Genomic DNA, 22207 nt, shown 5'->3' with positions numbered 1-22207 from the left:
TCTGTCCCTTGTGACTATCTCAGTTTCTGGATTTCTTTTAAATTTCTGGCTTAACTCTTTCTTGCTCCAACTAGTGTCACAGCCTTAGGCAGCCTTGCCTTGATCTCAGTGGATTGCAGCTCCATTTCCAGTGCTTGAGGGCGTGCAGCTTTTCTTTGGGGCTCTCAGGCCAGGCCAGCCTGCTAAGCCTGATTCTCAAGGCTATCCTGCCACAGAATTCAGATGTGTGTGACTGGGAGCAGGCCCATGTTAAAATGCTTTGAGACTCTTTTTTACTTAGAATCATAAATTTCTCTTAAATAAATGTTTTTTAATTGTAAATTCATTTGTATACTTTTTAGAGTTCTGAAATGGTTGTTTTGGATTGTTTACCACTTCTAATTTTTGCCCTTTGGCTGAGAGGATTTGAAGTCTTCATTGCATCTGTGCCCGCAATGTTTAGAATAATAATAACCTTACTGAAATAGATAAACATAATCATTAGGTAAATGACAGTCCTGTTAAGCTGCTTTGCAACCTGTAAATCAAGACCATACCATATGAAATACTGTGTGAGTCCCCTCCATCTGTTTTTAAAATTGCATTTTGAAGTAATGTCAGAGTGACAGTAAATTGAAGAATAAGCTGAGAACCTGTCTGTCCTTTATTTGGATTCACCAGTTTCTCTCATGATGTCATGCTTGTTTTACTGTTTGCATCATCATTATGTTAGGATTTCTCCTTCCAAATCATTCAAAAGGCTATTCCAACATCATGCTTCTTTGCTCCTAAATACTTAGTGTGGGTTTGCTGAGAACAAGGTTCTAACCACATCTTGCTTGTGTTTCTACTATTGGCCTAATAATGTCCTCAGGGTAAATTTTTGTTTCTGATTTCCCTCCAATTTAAGGTCATACATTGCATTTAGTTGATAAATATTCAGTCTCTCTTAATCTGGAATTTTATTTATCTTTACACTCAAGTGTCCTAGATATTCTTAAAAGCTCCTTTATCTCTTGATTTTTAAAGGAAAATAGGATTATCTCAACATGACTGCTATCCAAGTCTGTAATTTAAAACCAAAGACTACCCTGTTTTAAACATTTCCTCCTCATCCATGGCTCAGGGGCCAAACATGGTAAACTGATACTTAGAAGTAAACAGATTGATTTTAAAAAAGAATTAGTTTATTCTGATCTCTTTTTTTGCCTCTTCTTCCAGTTCAGGTTTTGTTGATTTCTATACATTGTATACTGTGTTGAACATATAAATAGATTAGGGATGAAGTGATGACATACTGAGACTCAAATTCATAATGCAAATGAATACCTATATTATATATATGTTGGCTTCCCTTAGCATTTAATCCAGAGAGCCTAAGATATTCAGTATGATTTTCTGTAACTGTTACTTGGGTCATTTGTTCATTACTCCAGTTTGGGATAAAAGGATGTCAGATTTGGAGTAAGAGGATTAATTAGTAGTAATTCATGACAAATAACAAGTTAAGAATGTTTTAATGTCTTGCTTGTAAAGCTGTTCTCAGATTAATAATACAGTTTTGTTTAGGCATTTTTTTTATTAACTATTGTTTCTTTTGTTCATTATCTTTGACCAGAAATATCAAGCAGAAGCGGTTGAAGTTTCAGACAAAAGTGATTCCTGAGTTGGTAGGTTCTCCTACCCAGTCTGCCACCAGTAGGGCAGCTTATTCTGCACGTCACAGGACAAGCGCCAACGTCTCTTCAGGTGTTAGTTCTGGTGACTCTTCAGATTCAGCAGGATCTGCAGAAAGAACGAGAAGAAATAGACCCGTCACTTTGAAAAGCGGTTCTGTACTATCTGGTGAGAAGTGGAACCTTACTCAGCTGTTGAACATAAGTGTGTAACACTGCTGGTTGTTACGGGTTTGGACAAAGGAATAAGACGTGGCCGTGTGGTCTAGCAGAGGGGACCAAAGGAACAAATAAGGAGCAATGACAACATATTTAATAAGTATTGTTTTTCTCAAATGGTGCAGCCACAGTTCAGGCAAATTTGACTCCTCCCCAAATTTTAAGTAATGCAATAAAAGTATCATACTTACTGTTGCAAAATATGACCGTTTTGTTTTTCTTTAGGTTTAAAAAAAAGACATGGTAATCATGTAAGTTTAAAGCTGATTACCTAGTAAATTCTAAACTGTTCATATTATTGCCATTTTTAGTATAACTACAGCTGATGCTAATCCTCAGCATTGTTTGAATGAGACTGAAGTGGGTTTGCATACTCCGTGTGTTGCTCTGAGTGATTTTGTGATTTGTCAAGATAGTATCTAAATTACCATTGTAATTTAAAATAATAGGATCAAACAGGTAGAATGCAGACACATTTTAGAGATTGGCAAGACTTGCAGAAAGGTTGGATTACATAATTGGGTCCCTAGTGAAGTAAGGGAATCACATTATGAGCTCCATTTCAGGAAGATTATCAGTTTAACATATACGCGTAGAAGGGGAAGAACCTGGAAACAAGTCAGATGTACTGGGTAGTGGAGTAGGGTAGGAGCAATCAGAGCCCACACATGAGAGAGCAGTTTCAAATAAGAAACACAGCTTGGTGGTTTATATCCTTCTAACACAGTCTCTTTCTTCTCTGATAGAGTTAGGTTGTGTTATAGAGCAAAATTTTATCTTTTAACATGTTCCCATTTATCTTGGTGAGGTTTTTATTCTGTGATAGGTATGTGAGAACTGAGTCTGGATGAAGGAACAGGAAATTTGGTCCTGTCTCATGTCCACACAGAGGCAGCACTCATTAAGTGGAGAATAGTGGGGGGAAATGGCTTGTACTATTACATTACTTATCTCACTTAATTTTTTTTTGGAAATTTTTTGTGGAGCATGTAGAAATGACCTTTCTTGAGCTGAAAGTATGTATGGTACCATTGTGTTGTTAGGAAGGGGTGACTTGGCCAGAGTTTTATAAGTTGTTTCTGTTGAAATGCTGGACTTATGGCAGGTCTTTTCTATAGGGAAATTCCTGGCTCATATAATAGAAGGAAGTAAATACTGATAGTGTAGATATTGGAGCTGTTAGATAATGGGACTAATTTAATTTTTAAGTGAAAATATGTTTATAAAACATACAAACTGTATTTTCTAAATCCAAATCTGGATTAATATGTTACTTGAGGAAAAAGAGAACAAGCTTGATTTGAAGTGCTGATTTTGTACCTTTTTAATACCAAAGTGTTACCAGCTGTTCTTTGAAACAACTTAAAAAAATATACTTAGTCTTCTAGGTATTTTAAGAATCCTTTAGTCTATTGTTGTAAACTAAGTGTGTGTGTACAGAAGAGAAGATACGGAATAAGCTGTTGATGTGTTTTATTTTCCTTAGAAAGTGAAATGGAAGATTCCTTGGGTACCTTGTCGTCGTCTTCAGCTTCCAATAGTTCAGAGGAGAGCAAACAGAGCTCAAGAGTTTGTGAGTCCTCCTTACGCAGTGGGCTGGCCAGGAGCAGCAATCCCAGGGTGACCAGAACCAGGGCTGCTCAAAGAAAAACTGGTAAGAGACTCGGCTGTACTTTGGAGAAATGTATCTCAAGAGAATCCAAAAGCCAAACATTAAATGGTGTATTCATGTAATGCAACTACATATAATTAGATATCCTTTAATTGCTGTTTGTATATTTGGTATTTTGCGTGCACTGCAAAATGATCACCACAGTAGATCTAGTTAACATCTGTCACCATATATAGTTTCAAAAAGTTTTTTTTAATTTTGATATTGTTAATGTGTAATTACTTGAACAACATTATGGTTACTAGACTCCCCCTATTATCAAGTCCCCCCCACATACCCCATTACAGTCACTGTCCATCAGCATAGTAAGATGCTATAGAATCATTACTTATCTTTCTGTATATACTGCCTTTCCCATGTCCACCCCCACCCCCCCGCTACATTATGTGTGCTAATCGTAATGCCCCTTTAAAAAGTTTCAATTTTTTTGTCTTGTGATGAGGACTTTTTAAGATTTATTCTCTCAGCAACTTTCAAATACGCAATACAGTATTAAATGTGGCCACTGTGCTGCACATTATATCTCCATAGCTTGTTTAATATTTTATAATTGAAAATTTGTACCTTTTGACCCCTTCTTTCACCTACTGTTGGGGGAACGTTGTGTATTTTCCTCAGTCCTTCTCCCCGCTGCAACAAAGAATTGAAGGGCAGAGACGCAGTAGTGAAGCAGAGTAAAAGCTTTATTATAGTTACTTAGAGAGAAAAGTACCGGCCACCTCAGCAAGGGAGAGATGCCCTGAAAAGTTGGAGAAAGTTTTGATATTAAAAGGTTACATACTTAGAAAGTGTGGGCGACCCCAGAGAAAGGAGATCCCAGAAAGGTTGGGAAAAGTTAAAAGTTCCACATTCAGAAAGGGCGGGTGACCTCAGAGAGAGGAGTGCGCTGAAAAGGTTGAGGGTTCCCCCTTTTAAGGATTTGTCAGGAATGTAACAAAGGGCGAGAGGTGCAGGCTGGTTAAGTGGTTCCTGTATGTTTAGAATTAACACAGGGAGCTTCCTGCTCTGATTTCTCCCTGGGATACCTGTGTCTTGGTCTGGGAGCAGATCAAATAAGACTGCCTGCCTAGCCCCCAAGGTGGGCTGAGTTTTTGTTTGTTTGCTAAAGAGTAAGTTAAGAATCTTACTTCTCAGCTTCCTGGGTATTAAAATGCAGTCTTTAAGATGGAATCGTTCCTGCCTTTTACTATGTTGTTCACGGCTGGGCCTGCATGCTGAATTGCCTCGGTTGCAAAATACTTGATTAGGGCGAAAGGAGGAAAAAACAGCATATAGATAAAGTTAAAAAATAAGCTGGGCCTGCATGATTAACACAGTAAAGACATGGGCTAGGCTGAGGTACCCTCCTTTATCTGGGGAATATTTAAAACATTCCAGGCCAAGTTGCTCCTGGCTTTTTGAGCTTTAATTGATTAACTCTGGGTCTTTTTAGTGGACTTTCCTGGACTTTATCTTTTTCCACATCCTGCTCATACCTATTTTCCTGCCTAACACTACCACCAACCCTGCTCTCTCTCTGGCACCTACCAGTCTCTTCTCTGTATCTGTGGGCTTGTTTTTGTTGTTGTTAGTGTTGGTTGGTTCATTTTTTAGATTCCACATACAAGTGAAATCATGTGGTTTGTCTTTATTATGAAGGCCATCCATGTTGTCACAAATGGCAAGGTTCCATTCTTTTATGGTTGAATATATTCCATTGTATAGATAAACCACATCTTCTCTATCCATCAGTGGACATTTAGGTTATTTCCATATCTTGACTTTTGTAAATAATATTATAATGAACATAGGGGTTGCATTTATCTTTTTTGAGTTAGTGTTTTTGCTTTCTTTGGATAAATACCCAGAAGTGGAATTACTGGATCATTTATATGGTAGTTCTAATTTTTTTAAAAACCTCCCTCCTGTTTTCCAGAGGCTGCACCAGTTTTACATTCCCACCAAATAGTGCCCAAGGTTTCCCTTTTCTCTATATCCTTGCCAAAATTTGTTCTCCCACTTTTTGATAATAGCCATTCTATCAGGTGTGAGGTGATAGATCATTGTGGTTTTGATTTTCATTTCCCTGATTAGTGATGTTCAGCACCATTTCATGTGCCCATTGGCCCATCTGTGTGTCATCTTTGGAAAAATGTTGAGATCCTCCATTTTTTAATGATATTGTTAAGTATTTTTGCTGTCGAGATGTTTGAGTTCTTTATGTATTTTGAATATTAACCTCTTAAGACATACATGATTTGCAAATACTTGTTTCTCCCAGTCAGTAGGTTGCCTCTTCATTTTGTTGATTATGTCTTCTGCTATGCAAAACCTTTCTAGTTTGATGTGGCATCCGACTGGTTTATTTTTGCTTTCGTAGTCAGATCAAAAAAATCATCGCCAAGACAGATGCCAAAGAACTTAGCCACCTATATATTTTTCTACCAGTTTTATGGTTTCAGGTTTTGCATTCAAGTCTTTAATCCAGTCTGAGATAGTTTTTGTGTATGGGGAGTGAGGTAGCTGTCTAGTTTGATTCTTTTGCATGTGGCCGTCCACCATTTATTGAAGAGACTGTCTTTTCCCCATTGTCTATTCTTCCCCCTTCTTTGGTAAATTAATTGACTATCTATGTGTGGGTTTATTTCTGGGCTTTCTATCTGTTCCATACTTAGGCTTTTTATCTTTTAGGTGTAGAAAGGAATTCTGTTTAGGCATTAATAAATAAGGAACATTAATACTAAAAGAACAAAGTCATTAAAAATGTTGAAATAAGACCATCTTAATCTTATGTTATTTTATTTCTAGGTTCAGTTTCTTTGGAAAACGGATGTGGCAGAAAAGCCACTCGAAAGAGAGTTTATTTAAATGACTCTGATAATAATTCACTGGAGACTGGTGAGAGTCTAAAAGCCAGAGCTGGAAACAACCGTAAAGTGCTACGAAAGTGTGCCGCTGCGGCTGCGAGTAAGATAAAGCTGATGAGTGATGCAGAGGAGAATTCTAGCTCTCAGAGTGTCTGTTCCGGCCGCAAGCTGCCTCACCGCAATGCTTCTGCTGTAGCTAGAAAAAAGTTATTACATAATTCTGAAGATGACCAGAGCTTAAAGTCAGAAATTGAAGAAGAGGAGCGCAAAGATCAAAATCAGCCATCGCCATTGTCCAATTCTCATGCTGCCCAGAGTACTGTCAATGAATCTGAAAATGGAGATTCAGAGTCAGAAAGTGATTTGCGGGTAGCACGGAAAAATTGGCATGCTAATGGTTACAAATCCCATACTCCAGCGATTTCTAAAACAAAATTTCTTAAAATAGAGTCTTCTGAGGACGACTCTAAAAGTCATGATTCAGATAATGGCTGTAACAGAACTGCTGGCCCATCAACGCCTGGGCAGAAACTTAAGGTGAAAGGCATCTCGGAGGAAGAGGAGGAAACAGATTCTGAACCAAGAAAGCACAGCACCGGGTGCAAGAATGCTACTTTCCTTAAAAAAGCGAAAGTCTTCAGTGATTCAGAGGACTCTGAATCTGAAGAACAAAATAGAGAAGATGATGGATGTCACAAAAGGGAAATGAACCTGATTTCAGGGAATTTGAAGTGTGAACCTGTTGCTGGGTCCCTGTGGTTTTCAGACCAGGGATCTGATTTGGAGTCACATGATGACAAAACAAAAGAAAAATCAAACAGTTGTATGAAAGGTAATTCAAAACATTTAACCTTGGCGCACCCTTTCTTTCCTTATAGCAGACAGTTTTTTTCCTATTTTCTTTCTACTCCATGACTTCTCCTTTGGTCTTTTACACACATCTTTATATTCTGTGTGCGTGCATAACTGTTTGTCGAGTACATTTAGTTTTATTCACGTAACAGGCGATCTTAGCCTTTAACTATTATTGTTACAGATTTTATTTGTATTGGTGGTGAGGATATTGTTTTGGGTGTGGGTTTAAGAAAAAGTCCAGACAAGCAGGTTTGTAAGTTGTGATGTTAACAGTTTGTGAAGAAGAAAAAGGGTAGGATGTGGTAATTGTAATAGCAGCTAACAGAACAGTTATCGAGCTGTTACTTTGTGTCAGAAAGGTTTTCTAAATGCTTTGTTTGTTAAACGGTTTAGTCTTCATATCTTGTATGAGATGGGCACTATTATTACTGTTGTCCTTTTTACTGGTAATATCTGGAGCATAGGGAGGTGAAATAACTTGAATTAAGATTGGACTTCTGGTAAATAGGGATTGATGAGAAATACTAAAGAGCAGGAGGCAGCCAAAGTGAAGATCAAAGGTAGTTGGTGTGATTGGAACTTGTCAAGTTAAGAAAAGTTTCAGGGAGGAAGGATGAGAGTAAGTGATTAGTTTGCACACCTTAGTGAGGTGGTAAAGAGAGTTCAGTCTGTAGTTATGTAAATGCAGCATTTTAGAGTCAAGTGTTGTGTCTAGATAGAAAGGCCTGGGATGTTACTGATGGCATGTTACACTTCTGAGTGGCGCTGAGGCTGAAAATGTCACTGCTCTGAAGTAGCGAGAGCCCAGCCCACATACTGCCACCCCTCCTTCCAGGTTAATAAGAATTCTATTAGATGTCAGTTGTTTACAATGTTCAACATTTAATTTCTTCAGACTCACTCTTCTAAAGATTAAAGAATTCTCTTAATTTTTAGATTCTACAAAACAAGACCATGGACAAAGCAGAAAAGTTGCCAAGAAAAGGGTCTGTTCCAGTGACTCAGACAGCAATTCAAAGGTGGTTACGAAATCCTCAAAAGCCAAAACAGGTCTCAGGATTCCTCGAAGATGTGCAGCCACTGCTGCCAATAGGATTAACCTCCTGAATGACGTGGAAGATGTCAGTTTAGAGTGTGTGCGCACTCGAAGCAAAAGCAGAAGGAAGAAGCCCCTCCGTTTTCCTTGTACCACAGCTAAGAAAGTAGCGAGTGATTCTGAGGGAGATGGAAACTGGGGCGTGCCGAGTGAGCAGCGTGTCTGTGAAGGGAAGCTGCCTGAAGTGGACTCGGAAGGTGGCACAAAAAGTGTTAACCCGTCTTTAAACAGAAATTCCGACTCAGAAGGTACTTTGCCCTCAGAGTGCAAGAAGAGGCACACCGACAGCCGTGAAGCAGGCGTTCCACCTTCTGAGACAAAGAACCCCTCAACTGGGTCTTCAGAGGGAGATTCAAAAAGCCATATTCCCGGGGTTGAGGTTGGTAGAAAATCTTCTGAGTCAACTTTAGTGCAAAAAGCTACAGTGGAGAATAACTTTGAAGAGGAACTGAACTATGGGCTGCGCAGGTGGAATGGCAGAAGACTCAGGACCTATGGGAAGGCTCCTTTCAGTAAGACAAAAGTGATTAGTGAGTCACAGGAGGCAACTGAGACGGAAGTAAAAAGGAGGAGACTGCATCCTGAGTCGGAAAATGTGAAAATCTCTGAAACCACAGGGAGTTCAAAGTGTGGACCTGATGCTAGTCCCAAGTCTGATTCAGAGTTGGGATCTGTAAGTGAATCAGATGTGGACTGTACTGGTGATACAAAAACCAAAAAGAGGAAAACAAGAGGAAAAGCAAAAGTAGTTAGAAAAGGTAAAGCTTTTACAGCTAACGTATCTAAAACTGTAAGGCGGCAAAGACAGAGCAAGCGCCCTAGGTTAAATGTGGATGACAATGACTGGGAGGATTTGGACTATGCAAAATCTAGAAGAGTTCTTCGACGTTCAAAAATAAAAACGAGAAATCAGGGTAGAAGGACCGTGAGATACCATGATGGGGATGATGATAGAAGCTTAGAAAATGTGTTAGAATTTGATGGTTGCACCTTATGACCTTGAGGGAAAACCAGTTCATTTAAAGAGGAAGTGGACTGGAATTTATAGTGAAAGCTGGCTATTGAAATTATTTTTTGTCCTACAATTCAGGGAATATATTTATATTTTTCTATGAGAAGTTATGAATGTGACTAAATCATGACTGTTATTTTTATTTGCACTTGCTTGCCTTTGTAGCAGCATCAGCACAGGTGCCAAAATATGCTTCGTTTTGGGGGCAGATCTACTTTGACAGTATTTATCTACATATAGCAAGAGTTTGAAATAGTTAAAACACTAGACATCCTGGTTATCAAAACCGGTGAGCATTACTTTCATGGTAGCAAGTGTCAGGCAGTTATTTTTTGAGTTTGTCCAGAGGTGGTGGATTCTAACCCCAGTCCTATTGTAGTATAACAATTTCATATGACCTGTGTTTACAGATTCTTCATAAATATTATGTGCATACTGACATTACAATCATGGGAGGTGTGACCATGATTAGTAGGCAAGGTACCTACCACTTTTTTTCTTTCCCTGACTACTTGAGTAGAATGCATTATACCAGATTTGGTCATTTTCATTGAAATGGTTTCCAGTTTTCTTTCCAAATGCTGTTGGGTCTTTTTAAAAAAATTTTTTTTTTTTTTAAGGAAAATATCACTTTTACTTTTGTAAACTTGAATTTATAAAGTGCTGGTAAATTATTTTTTTTAATGTTTTGATTGTATATTTTAAAATTCTAAGGCCAAACTGTAGTCCTAGCATTTTCTTTTAAATTGTGCACTAACAAAATGCTATATAATTTGTATTTCCAACATCTCCTGGTTTCTGCGTAAGGGATTTAACCAAAATCATGGTCTTCCATAGTCTTACTCTGTGAAATAGAGGAGTTTGTGTGCCTTAGATATAGGAAAAGTGTGTTCTTTAATAGAGTGTACAGGGCTAAAAGAGTATTTAAATTCTATATAGTTCCCCCATTTGTACTGAGATTGTAGAGTTGAGTTTTACTTAAGAGTGCAATCACAAATCTCATCTATGTAGGAACAGTTAAATGTCATTCTCCAGCTCTATTTTAGCTTACTGCCACCATGTGTAATCCCAAGCATCATTTGCTGGGGCAACTGAGTATATGTTAGTGACCTCTAGAAACTAATATGTTGTGGGAAAATAATTTTGGAGTCCATTTAAAGTGAAATTTTCATTACCTAATCAAATACTACAGTACACTCATTTTTGAGCCAAATATTTTTGCTTGATAGGTTGTGCTGCTCTAAACAGTGTAGGTGGCCATTCCTAACTTGTTTGTGCCTGAAGATGGACTTGATTCAAATGGTTTACATATTTTGTAACTAAGGGATATGTTACAGTACTCCCACCTTGGTTATTTATTGGCCCTAATTGTGTTTGGTTTCAGACAAAATTAACCCCTTTCTCCTGTGTATCCTTAAGGTGGTAGATAGGAAAAAGCATCAGACTGGTATCAGTGTTAGAGGATGTTCTTAAGTGTTGTTACTTTTTAGTTATCTGTTCATTTGACATGGTAGAAGGTACTTTCTCTTTCTACTCTGATACAAGGGAAGGATGTTTTTGGACATGACCACCTGAGATAGGTGGGATACCTACCCCTCCTTTGGTTGTTTAGAGAGCTATTACCACTTCAGAACTATGATGCTTTTCTTCTCAGAGCTTGTGTTTTGATTCAGGATAACTGTTAATTGACCTGAAAAAATTAACACATGCTTTTTACTTCCCTAATTTTAAGAAGTGGTGATAGATGTCATATCCATTGATTTATTTAAACTCTTCCTAAGTTTCTCTGTTTTATATCTTTTCTCAGGGTTATAACTCCATGTTTACCATCATCTGCAAAAAGGTACCAAAAAAATCCATAAATAAATACAGAATACATTGATTCATGCATAAATTCTTTTGGCAAAGTGATGCTTTGGCTTTCTAGGCTTCATCAGTAGAACCATTCCATCTTTTGGACTGAATGGGTCGTTGATTGGTGGGTCAACCAATTACTAATTTTTCATTTTGTCTAAGATGGTTAGACTCTTGTGTAGAAGCAGTATTTTGGTTTCTGAAAAAAACAAGAATTGGCCTGATGACTTTGAAAACATGGTTGACGATGGTAGCTTTTCTCATTCTGATGTAAAACTAAGGGATTTTAGTAAGCATCAGTTTTATGGGGTTTTTTTGGTCATGGTGCTATTCCTAAGGTTACCTTTGAATATGTGACACACACTCCTAAGTACCTTTAAGGAAAACTAATAAATAATTAGTTCAGAATGTTTACATTGAGCACTAGAACATGTTTGACTTTTTTCCTACTCTGTTTATGCGAAATGCACAGGGATATTTAATGCACAGATGTACTTTATTATGTTTGGGATCAGTTTTTATTTTTCTTGTGGAAGAAAAAAAAAAAGGTTACAGATTGAATGTGAACTGACCCAGAAGTAAGTGCTACAGCTTTCCATTGCACTTGAAGTAGCTTAATGGTGTTATGTGAAAGATGACGACTACTGTGGTGTGTATGTCCAAAGTCCTATGATACTCATTTGCGGTTTTAAAAAAAAGGCTTGAGACATTTAGATCTTATTTTTTATTCCTTTGAAAAACTAATTTTAGCAAGCATATTAAGAAAAAAAAGTCTTCGAACATTTAAAAAACAGGTGAGGTTTAAAAAGCACTTTCCCCCATATCCTACTTTAACAGAAAAGGGTATACTGACAGCGTGTAGTAACTTCTGAATAAAAGGAAGGGTTTACCCTATTTCCAGATAATTCCTAGGGTGGTCTTTCTCCCTTTTTTATTTTAGGGAAAAATATCTGATTAAAGTATTTCTTAGTTTAATAATCCTTGGAAAGAATGTTAAACAATTTCAGTTACTAAGTTACAGAAACACAAGTTTAATTAATAAAGAGTTTACCTAAATAGGAAATTAATTTTCTAACAAGAAAACAAGGGAAAATAACTTAGTTTTGGGAAAAGGAACTTCAGAACCTAGAAGGGCAAATGGATAAAGGAACCAAACCAATAAGAGCACCATTAGAAGGTAATAATGCTGTCCAAAAGTTAAGAGTAGGACGTTGTTAATCCTTCACACTCCATTGATTGATGACATCTTAACTAAAAACTCTTATTTAGAACAATGTTGGGTCCATACTACATTCCCTGTTTGCATTCTAGCCTTTTTTTCTTTATGATAATCAGAACATAGTTTATTTAACTTCATGGGTATTAAAAACTAAAGAAGTCTAATTACAATGTAATGTTCTGTCATTACAAATTGATATTGCCACCTAGAAAAAATGAGAGGATACAGGACATTGTTAAAGGGTACATACAGTATTTTTGGTTTTCCTTTTTACTCAATTTTACTGATTTTTCAAGTAACTTCTAAATGGCTAGAGAAGGTCTTTTTGCCTTATCCTTTTATAGCTGGAATGTCAGTTTCATTGTTTTCATTAATAACAAGTCAGTATATTTAATTTATCAGCTATGTAGTAGTTGTGACCAAATATTTGAGGTTTTGTTTCATAGAAATTATAGTTCAGTTATTCTAGTATAATGGAGTGCAACAGAGCACCTTTGCTATAGAAGAACTTTACATCTTTTCATTTTCATTATACCTCTCAACCTCTGCTGTTAGTATCAGGGAATAATAAAGCAGAAACCCTAAGAAATTTGCAACTGGGCAGTTTAAAGATGGTCTCTTATTCGAAGTATCTGGGAACTTAAAGGCCAAACCAAATAAAGTTTGTCAAAGCAGGGGAGAAAATGGAGCATTGTGGAAAAATCTAGTCCCAACTAGATGAATAAATGCTAATCCTACTTGTTTGTCAAGTTGTGAATTAATGGAAAGGACTGAAGTATTTCATGTACAATGGTGAGGGGCTGTGTTGTCTTTTCCCACAATTTATAAAAAGCATTTATAGCTATTTTCTGAAATTACAGATGTTGCCTAAGGATACATGGGAACTCTTAAAGTTAAGAGAAGTTTTTACCAGTCACTCATAATCTGCCAAGCTGGTTCCTAATGTTAATTTGGTAGAAAAATACCAAGACTTTTAATTGAAATGTCTCTTCAAGGATTGTTTATGGATTTGATGAAGGTATGTTGGTAGGGGCAGTGACATTTGGGTCCTACAGGTCTGCAGGCTCTCTCTTTGGCAGTATGTAAGTAAGTATAGACTACACTTGTCAAGACTTATAGTTTCATTGAATTTAATTATCAGTGCTTACAAACATACTTTAAGGTAAGTTTTATTCTTTATTAAAATCTTCAATGGGAGCTTGGACTGCTAAAGAGGAAGAGGCTTTTAAGTGATGTAATTGAAATGAGATAACCAGTTACAGGCTATTGACAGCAGCATCCTACCATGGTTCCATAAGGACAATTACTTAGCTTTCCCTTTGTTGGTCAGTGGTTAAATGTGTTAAAGGAACCTTTAATTTTTAATATGTTGAAGTTACTTTTCTAAGTGTTGATCCATACTTAGTCCTTGGGCACCTGTGAACTGAAGCATTTTATTGGCACTTGCCAAAAAGGCGCATCTGTAATCTCCCATTCCCGCATAAGATCTTTAACTTTCTAAATTAACTCATTACTACATGTGAGTCTTAGCACCTTAGCACTTAGGAACCAGTTTTTCAGTCAATTACTAACTAGTAGAGTATAATACATTTTATTTTGTTTCCTTAATGACAAACAAAAAAGCTTGTGGGATTTTTTTGGGTTTGTTTTGTTTTTAAACTACTTCAAGTCCGCTAGCTAGTTAATCTGTAAGGTCTGTGGGCAGTCACTTGCCCTTGCAACTCAGCCTCTTGTCTTAAGCAGCTCCCTAAGCTCTGTCCATTTGTGGTGCATTCACATTCAGGCGGAATACAGGTCTACAAGTTGTCTGAGCCATGGGGCACTGAAGGGAGTCAGGAGATAGGCTGCAAAGGGCTTGTCATTGGATTGTCTGTGGTCCTGCTGCTTTTCATTAGCAAAGTAATAAAGTTGATTGAAAACCCAGTATTCTGATACTTTATCCTGCCAATGTTAGTTTGAAATGCTCTGACAAATCTTTTAAGTTCATTAGGCATCTTAAGTCTAAGATCCTTGGATTCATAATTCATAGAGGTTTTATCAGAATTGTTAGGGAAAAATGGCAATACACATCTCAAAATGTTGTGAGAATCCTAAGAGTGACTTACCAATGAGCTTTTCTGGGGATGAGAGAAAACCCTAGTGATGGTTAGATTAGCTGTAGATGCAAAACAAAAACAGTTCAGAGTTCTGTGGTGCTCACCATTGAATGTACAGAGTGAGGGCTTAACTGATGAACTGAAGTTCATCACCATAAAAGTGACCAACTAGTGAACAACTAGGTTATGGAATTATTTCTGACAATCTCTTGACCTGATGTTGCCATACTGTGGAAGTTGACTTCTCAGTGTTAACCAACTCCCCTTAGAAAAGAATAAAAAGTGTTCAGCCTAGTGAGTTACAGAAAACACTTGATTCTACAAGTCATTCTTTTTAAGAGGGATGAGTATCAGTGATAAGTGCTATTTGCTTCTGAGTTTTGGTTACTTCACTGCTTCTAGTCAAAGGTAGGCACAAAGGACATCTCAAACCAACTCTGATAAAAGGCTGAAGTGAGAGAGCTAATGATTTGAAACTAAACAGTTTCCCCTCTGTGGATTTGATGTATCCACCAGCTCCAGCAACCAATATCAGTACTTAAAAAGTATGTGAAATAGGCTAGTATATTGGTATTATTTTGATTCAGACATTTTTTTTCCCATTCTCAAATTTGTTTTTAATACTCCATTAACATGCTGATCAGATTAAAAATTTTTTATGCTTCTAATGGCAATGATGTAAAGTTTATTTTGGATTTAGGAAAATATACTGGATCATGAAGTATCATAACGATATGAATAATCCTTAAAATATAGAAGCTAAAGATTATTGCTTTGAATCAAGACTGTAACCTTTATTCAAGTTTCTGTTCACCACAGACCATCATAGAATATGTAGTGATCCGTGAGTTAGAATTTGAGGCGGTCATGTAGGTACACTGTGCTGAAGTACTGCTACAGATGAAGTGTGCACTGTACTGATGACTTTGTTGCCGTACCCAGTTAGGGAATCACTGGAGAGCAGCAGTGCCTCAGGCACTCAGGGACTGTTCCAGCGCCATGACCATTGGAGACCGTCTGGGACAGTAGGACTTGAGCGGCAGTGCACTGACTCAGTAGTAGTGAGTGGTGTCATCACAGATGTACTGTTAGGGCAGTAGCCTCCCAAGTTTTAAACGTGTACCCTAACATGCAAATTGGATTTCTCTCTAACCCCAAATTATCCTGTATATACTTCTAAAAACTGTTTAGCTTTTTCAAGAATAAAGCACTTGATAATTTACCAAGTTCTCAGTAATAAAATGAACACTGACTTACATGTATGTATTATTTTTTTAATTCCCAACACTATCACTCTTCTGTCTTCCTCAGATTCTGCTTTTATTTTATGAAATTCCCATTATATGGTCTAATAAGACTTTAAAGATACAGCTTCAAGTTGGAGTTGGTGTATACAATAGTCTTATTTCCATACTCTATGGACATAAGTTAGAGCTCAGTTCAGTTTTTCTTAAAAGTATTTTTAAAAGCCAGATCACACTTTGTTCTGGAGAATCCTAACTGTTCTCTCTCTAGATGGCAAGTAAGCATTTGTTAATAATATCTTAGTATTTACTGGGTTCCTAAATTGTCAATACAGGTTACTTCCATCACTATATCAAAAAGTAAGTGCTGCAACTTAAATCCTTTTGTCACACAGAAAATTTTAGTTGTGATAGGATTTTATACTATTCAACTTGATGTAGGGAATGAACCAGTTGTCTATTTTTAATGCTTTTTCAACATGCAGATGGATGCAGTTGAGTGATACTAGTATATACTCATCTTACCATAAGTAAAAACATCACCTCAATTTTTCTAATTATTTTTAAAGTTACTTTTTCATTTATGTGTTTGAGCATTTACATTTATATTATAGCATTTGCCTAACTGCTTTATGTGCTAAAGAATGACTCTGGATCTAGGGTTGGTTTGCAGAGACATTAGTACATAATTAGAAAGTTCCTAGGAAAAAATTCTTTGAAGTGGCAAAACATTGCACTGGAAGCCATTTGGCTGGCTTTTCACTACCCTGACTTGATGTGCATGTGACTCCACAGAGCTCAACTACAGGTAGGCCAGGTATGCTGCAGGGGTGCTGCCATGACAGCAGCTTTGCCTGCTGAAATGCCATTTTTGCAGTGCCTGATGACTCAAATTATTGAACAAGCCATATATTTAGCAAAAGGATTTCAGTGGAAAAGCATGTGAATCATGCAACTGGCAAAAGGGACATGCATTTCTGCAGGGTTGCTTTTTGTAAAACGGTTCCTAAACCCGTTGAACTCATAGGGTCTTGAAGAAAGCACTAGCATGGCTTTGAAACGAGTTTCAGCCTTAAGGTAAAATATGAAGGGCATTCATTTAGAGGGGAGACAACTTTCCTAAAAATTCTTGCCCTGTTGTTAATAAACATGTCGATCAAGAGCCATTTTCACCTGTACTCATCTGCCCTTGATGACAGAATGGCAAATATCTCTGTTCATAAAACTAGGAAAATAGTTAGTTTTACTGCTTCAAAAGATATGTTACCATAGCTGATAAAAGTGTTATTTCTGGTCCTTAGTAGTGAAAAATGATATAATGGGGTGAGTCCTCCACACTCCTCAGCAAGATTTGAGTACCTTTAAGACAGTTTTAGGCAGTATGACTCAATGATGGCAAACATAAAATCCTAACATTCAGAGGCCGATTAACTTAAGATGTATGTATTCATGAAGAAATGCAGCTTTCTCACTAAAAGAGCACTCCTCTAAGAAACATTTAGTAAGCTGAAATGGTACAAAGTGAAGCAACTATCATTAAATTATATGGAAAATTTATTTTGTATTCACAGACCCAAAAAATCACCTCTAAGGCTTTTCTGATATTTTAGGACACTTGCTAATGAATGCACTGTATCATCTGAGACACATGCCCAAATGCTCACCCACAAAGCTCATGGCTTTGCAGGCAGCATGTGCTGCCTCTACAGCAAACTCACTGCAAAACCCATGCTGATACTCTGCACACTTTCCTTTCGTGGCAAAAACAAAAATCCTCTGGATTTCTTAGCAAAAACACTTATGTAGGTGAAATGAGGGAATGTGAACTTTCAAAAAAGCAGGGGATCCTGTACTTCTGCCCTAGAAGAGTATTATTTAATCTTTTATTTGAAATTTGAAAATCTGGCTTTGGGACGCTGGCAAAAGTAAAAATTATTTGAGACACCTACCTTGGTAAAGGCGGAGCTGGCCCAGCCTCCTGTGGCTCAGCACGGCTCAGCAGGGTGGGCCTCAAGCCGCCCTCAGGAAATTCCCTCCGTTTGGAACAGGATCTCCCTCTCCAGAGCGCTTCCGTGCTGCTTTTTGTGTGTGTGTCCCTTTAGTCTCCAGCTCTCAGATCCTCACAGGAAGCTTCCCTTGCCTCTTAGACTAAGTTTGGTTTCTAGAATATGTTCTCACAGGCACACTGCACGTAGTTCCTTACAGCAACTATACTCCTATGTGTAAAATTACCTTCAGAATCTATCCTGATTCTCTAGTGTGCCCAGCACGTAACTGGCACCGAAAATATCTGAATGATGAAACTGATTTAATAAATCCAGTTACATAAAATGCTCAAGAATTTGAAGAAAAATGAATTAAGGTTTAAAACATTCAGTTACATAAAATACACAATCTGTTTCTACTAGTTACCAATCCGATGTTTTTTTGATTACAGGAAATACTGGTGTTAATTAAAACTTCACAAAGACCTTGAAGTCAATGCTGAGGCTCTGTCATAGTCATTAGGGCCTTTCCTTTAGGGTCTAGAAAAATTATTTCAGAGCTCCTATTGGCTATTTTAAAGTAGTTCAACATAGAGTATTAGAAACAAAATTTGAAAGCTGTGTATGGTTCTATTTTTTTAAAATCAGGATTTTAAAAGTGCTTTCAGATTAGCTTGAAAGTATGTAAACCCATTCTTGAAGTCTGCTACTGTTTGAAGTGACAGTTACCCTTACAGACTGACATATGCCAGGTCAGAGTGAACTTAGCCTCCAAGACTTCCTTTTGTAGATTAGGAAATGGAAAGTTATATCAATGTCAAAAACGTAGTATTGATGATCATTTTTACTTAGTAATGTGAGTACTAAAATTTATTGTTTAGGAATATTGTTCAGGAATGTAATAGTAAAATCTTGTGTTACAAGATTTTTTGCATTTACATCAACTTTCATTTTTCAGAATCTGTTCCTAGAGACAGAGAACCCAATACAAAAATGAGAACATGTATGCATAGTCTGAAGGATGCAGTGCAAATGCTTAGTGAAACTCTGAAAGCAAAAATGGTATCTGAGAAGGTCCCCCGCAGATGTGCTACTGTGGCTGCAAATACAATAAAGATAATGAGTAATCTAAAGGAAACGATTTCAGGACCAGAAAATGTCTGGATTAGAAAGAGCAGCAGAAAACTGCCCCATCGAAATGCTTCTGCTGTGGCTAAGAAAAAATTACTGAATGCTTATAAAGAGGATGATACAACCATAAATTCTGAAAGTGAGAAAGGGCTATAAGATAATAGCACAAAAAAATTTTTTAGGCGGTTCAGATCTTGGAAAGAAAAAGCCCAATAGTGACTATGAAAATGTAGAAGTGGAATTGAAAATCAGGGGCCACAAGTAAACTGGCAGTTGCCTCCTGCTCCTAGCTGTACCGTTAACCCCTTGTTGGCACCTTCGGAGGAATTTCCTAAAAACCATAATCCAGTGGGTCAAAGTGGGAGGAAGGCTTCCTGCCAGTCAGCTCTTGTACAGACACACACTACAGAGGATTCTGAGGAGGAATAGACTGTGGAGCCTGTAGATGGAGAGGCAGGAAAAACAGACAAATGGCCTGTCATAAGATTAGTCCTTTTCAGAAAGGAAGGGCCTTGAAGAAATCCCTTGGTTCCTTAGAGAAAGAAAATAATGGGAAGTGTACAGAGTCCATAGCAGAAACTTCAAAGACTGAAAAAAATTTCAGAATTTCAACCTGATGCTAATTTTTAAGGGTTCTCTATTAGAGTATAGAAATTCAGACCACCATCACTATGGTGTTACTGCTGAATGAAGAGGGAAAATACTAGGCACATTTCAAGGGGAAGTGCCTTTGAGCATATTTGACGTTTGAGTGCATCAAGTACTTTAACAAGATCCAGTCTCTATAGCTCACAACCCCAAAAGTCAAAACCAATTTAAACTAGTGGACCCAGGGATTCAAAGGTGGGGATGTTGATTGAGTTCTGAAGTGCAGTGATGGAAATAGACAATTAGAGAAAATTCATTAGTGTCTTGTTTATAATATTGGAATTCATACTGAATGGTGACTCCTTGATATGACTAATTCAGGGAATATACACTTTTCTATGAAAGATGAATATGACTATCACGACTTCTGTTCCTCATTTTTACTTTCATGTAGCAGCATTTACTGAGATGCCAAAATGTGCCTCATTATGAGGCAGGTCTTAGTTTTAATAACTTAGAAAATAAAAGATATTCACATCAAAACAGTCATGTTTTTAGAGACACAGTGACATCCTCTTTTGTTTCTCTACAGCACCTTAAAAGTTAGAATTTTATGAACACTGAGCAAATTTATTACAGTCTCATGGCAACAAACTCTAATGGCAGCATATCTGGACTATTTGTGGCCCTCACTAGGATTAGAAAATCTGGTCTTGAAACTATAAAGAATTTTTTTCAATGAGGCTTAATTTATTGTTAATATATATTTGTTGAAATTAAGATCACCAGATTAAATGAATGCACCATCAAATCTTTCTAATGTACTAACATACTATTGGAAAAATGAATTGTTAGAAGCAGGTTGTTTTTCCATTTAAAAATTATCTGTGATCATTAATATATGATTTGCATGTATAAATCTACAAAAGTAAAATATAGAAGCCTAAGGGGTTTCTGTTTCTTTTTCACTAAAAAACTAATGTAACACATATATATATTTTTTGGTTATACAGGTAGGACAATGTCTAGATTACTTGCAAAATTTGTGATTGCATGTCTGCTTAAAAAGTTTTATTTTCTTAGCATAAGCCAGAATATTTCTAACCTATGGAGTCTGTATTCTTTGCTGTTTATAGTATACTTTAGGCTGAAATACTGATACCAGTATCCTGTTATTAGTACAAGTGAGAAAGGGAAAAATTCCTAATAAACTGCTAATATTTTTAGGTGCATGGGGCTTGATTTTTGATCGCTAATGAAATGTTTAAACCTATTTGCAGACCCATATTTACACTTAATTTCATAGAAATTTCTTATTGGTGATGTATCTTCAACAAATACCATAAAATGAAAATATTTAAGTCTCAGTTAAGACGATTTTATGCAAACTTTTTTGACAATTTCAGTGTAATGAAAATTTCAGTTTTCAATTCATAATTTACTGTGGTGGGGTTCATTTCTATCAGTATTTTAGATTGTCATCAGCTTTCTGAATGGAATCTTTTTCCTGGTTTAGTATTTAATTTCAACATATATTTGCCTTTTTAAAAGTGCTTGGCCTAAATTTATTGTAATTGTACGAAATAAGCGTTTAAAATTTAACATTCTTGTAAAACTCTGAAATGTATGCAGAATTTATATGGCCAAATGTTTTATCATTACCCTACTTACCATTTTAATAGCTTTCTAGAAAATGATTTCTTCGTAATATAATTGTGAAATCAAATTGAGGATCTTACTGGTAAAAATGACACATTTGTTTCATTTAGCAAAAGGACTAAGACAAAGTGATAATCCAACCTTTTATTTTGCAATTCTTTAATTCTGTAAAACCAATTAACCTGGGAATATTAATGCAGTTTTAAAATAATCACCTTGGTAATCTTGTATATTCTAGCTCACTTATACCCAAAGTTTCCTAAGCACTTACTGGATAGCAATTTGGTTTTACTGTTTTGCTTCAAAACTCAACCCTTTATTTTGCAGTAATGTGTGTAAAGTTGCTACATACTGATTTCATGTAAATGCTTTTGTTGATCATTGTTTCTCCACATCTTAAAACAAAATGTTTCTAGCAATTTTCTGAGACTTTCTGATTATGTCCAGAGGCTCCCCTGACCCCAAATTAGTATTTAACTTTGTGACAATTTATTGAGTGTTCCAAAATGTAAGCAACGCCATCTACTTTCAATACAACTAAATCTAGGGAAATGGATTGTTTAATTGCAACACGAAATCTTTTCGTTTTTATTTAAACTGTGTGGTAAAGTCCTGTTTTCTCTCCTGCTTGTACTAGTGCTCCGTGAATTTTGTCTTCCAGCACATCTTAAAAGAACAGAACCAGTTCAAAAACGATTACATACTTTTGCTTATTACTGAGGCTATTTAAAGCAAAAAATAAATTTTGTATTAGAAATGGCCAAGTTTTAACACAGTAACTATTTTTGCATTCTCCTAAAATGTCTCAGATGAGCGCGACAGTCATTAGCTTTTGAAGTGTGACTTCCTAAGCCAGAGTAAAGGGCTCGTTTAACAGGCTTGCGAAGCACTGTACTCCTTCGTGTCCTTCCACGCCCTGGTCCGGGCCGGCCGCACCTACCTGGGCGGTGTCGCCTCGCGGCGCGGAGCTCACCAGCCCTCCCAACCCGGAAGGCAGCGGAAACGAGCGAGCGACGGGCAGCGGGCGATCCCCCTCGGGAGCCCCTTCCGGGTCCTCCGCAGGCCCGCCAGGCCCC

General features: G+C 37.0%; 1 protein-coding gene and 1 long non-coding RNA gene across 3 annotated transcripts in view; one reads left to right on the top strand and one right to left on the bottom strand.

The window, feature by feature from the left end:
- The window catches only part of BRWD1 (bromodomain and WD repeat domain containing 1), a 132740-nt gene extending 116958 nt beyond the window's left edge, over positions 1-15782 (top strand). For both annotated transcript variants that reach the window (XM_036899281.2, XM_057504606.1), the window contains 4 exons: positions 1598-1824; positions 3361-3528; positions 6334-7224; positions 8184-15782. In XM_036899281.2, the coding sequence (XP_036755176.2) occupies positions 1598-1824; positions 3361-3528; positions 6334-7224; positions 8184-9340 (2443 nt within the window). In that variant the 3' untranslated portion in view covers positions 9341-15782. The remainder of the gene's footprint in view (positions 1-1597; positions 1825-3360; positions 3529-6333; positions 7225-8183) is intronic.
- On the bottom strand, positions 1539-22204 carry LOC118919386 (uncharacterized). The gene is made up of 3 exons (XR_005027489.2): positions 22072-22204; positions 3389-3510; positions 1539-1764 (listed from the first exon to the last, which is right to left on the bottom strand). It is a non-coding gene; the product is annotated as an uncharacterized LOC118919386 (long non-coding RNA).
- Between the last annotated feature and the right edge of the window lie 3 nt (positions 22205-22207).

Source organism: Manis pentadactyla, chromosome 1 (genome assembly GCF_030020395.1).
Source record: "Manis pentadactyla isolate mManPen7 chromosome 1, mManPen7.hap1, whole genome shotgun sequence".
Classification (NCBI taxonomy): domain Eukaryota; kingdom Metazoa; phylum Chordata; class Mammalia; order Pholidota; family Manidae; genus Manis; species Manis pentadactyla.
This window is presented reverse-complemented; position numbering and strand designations above follow the sequence as displayed.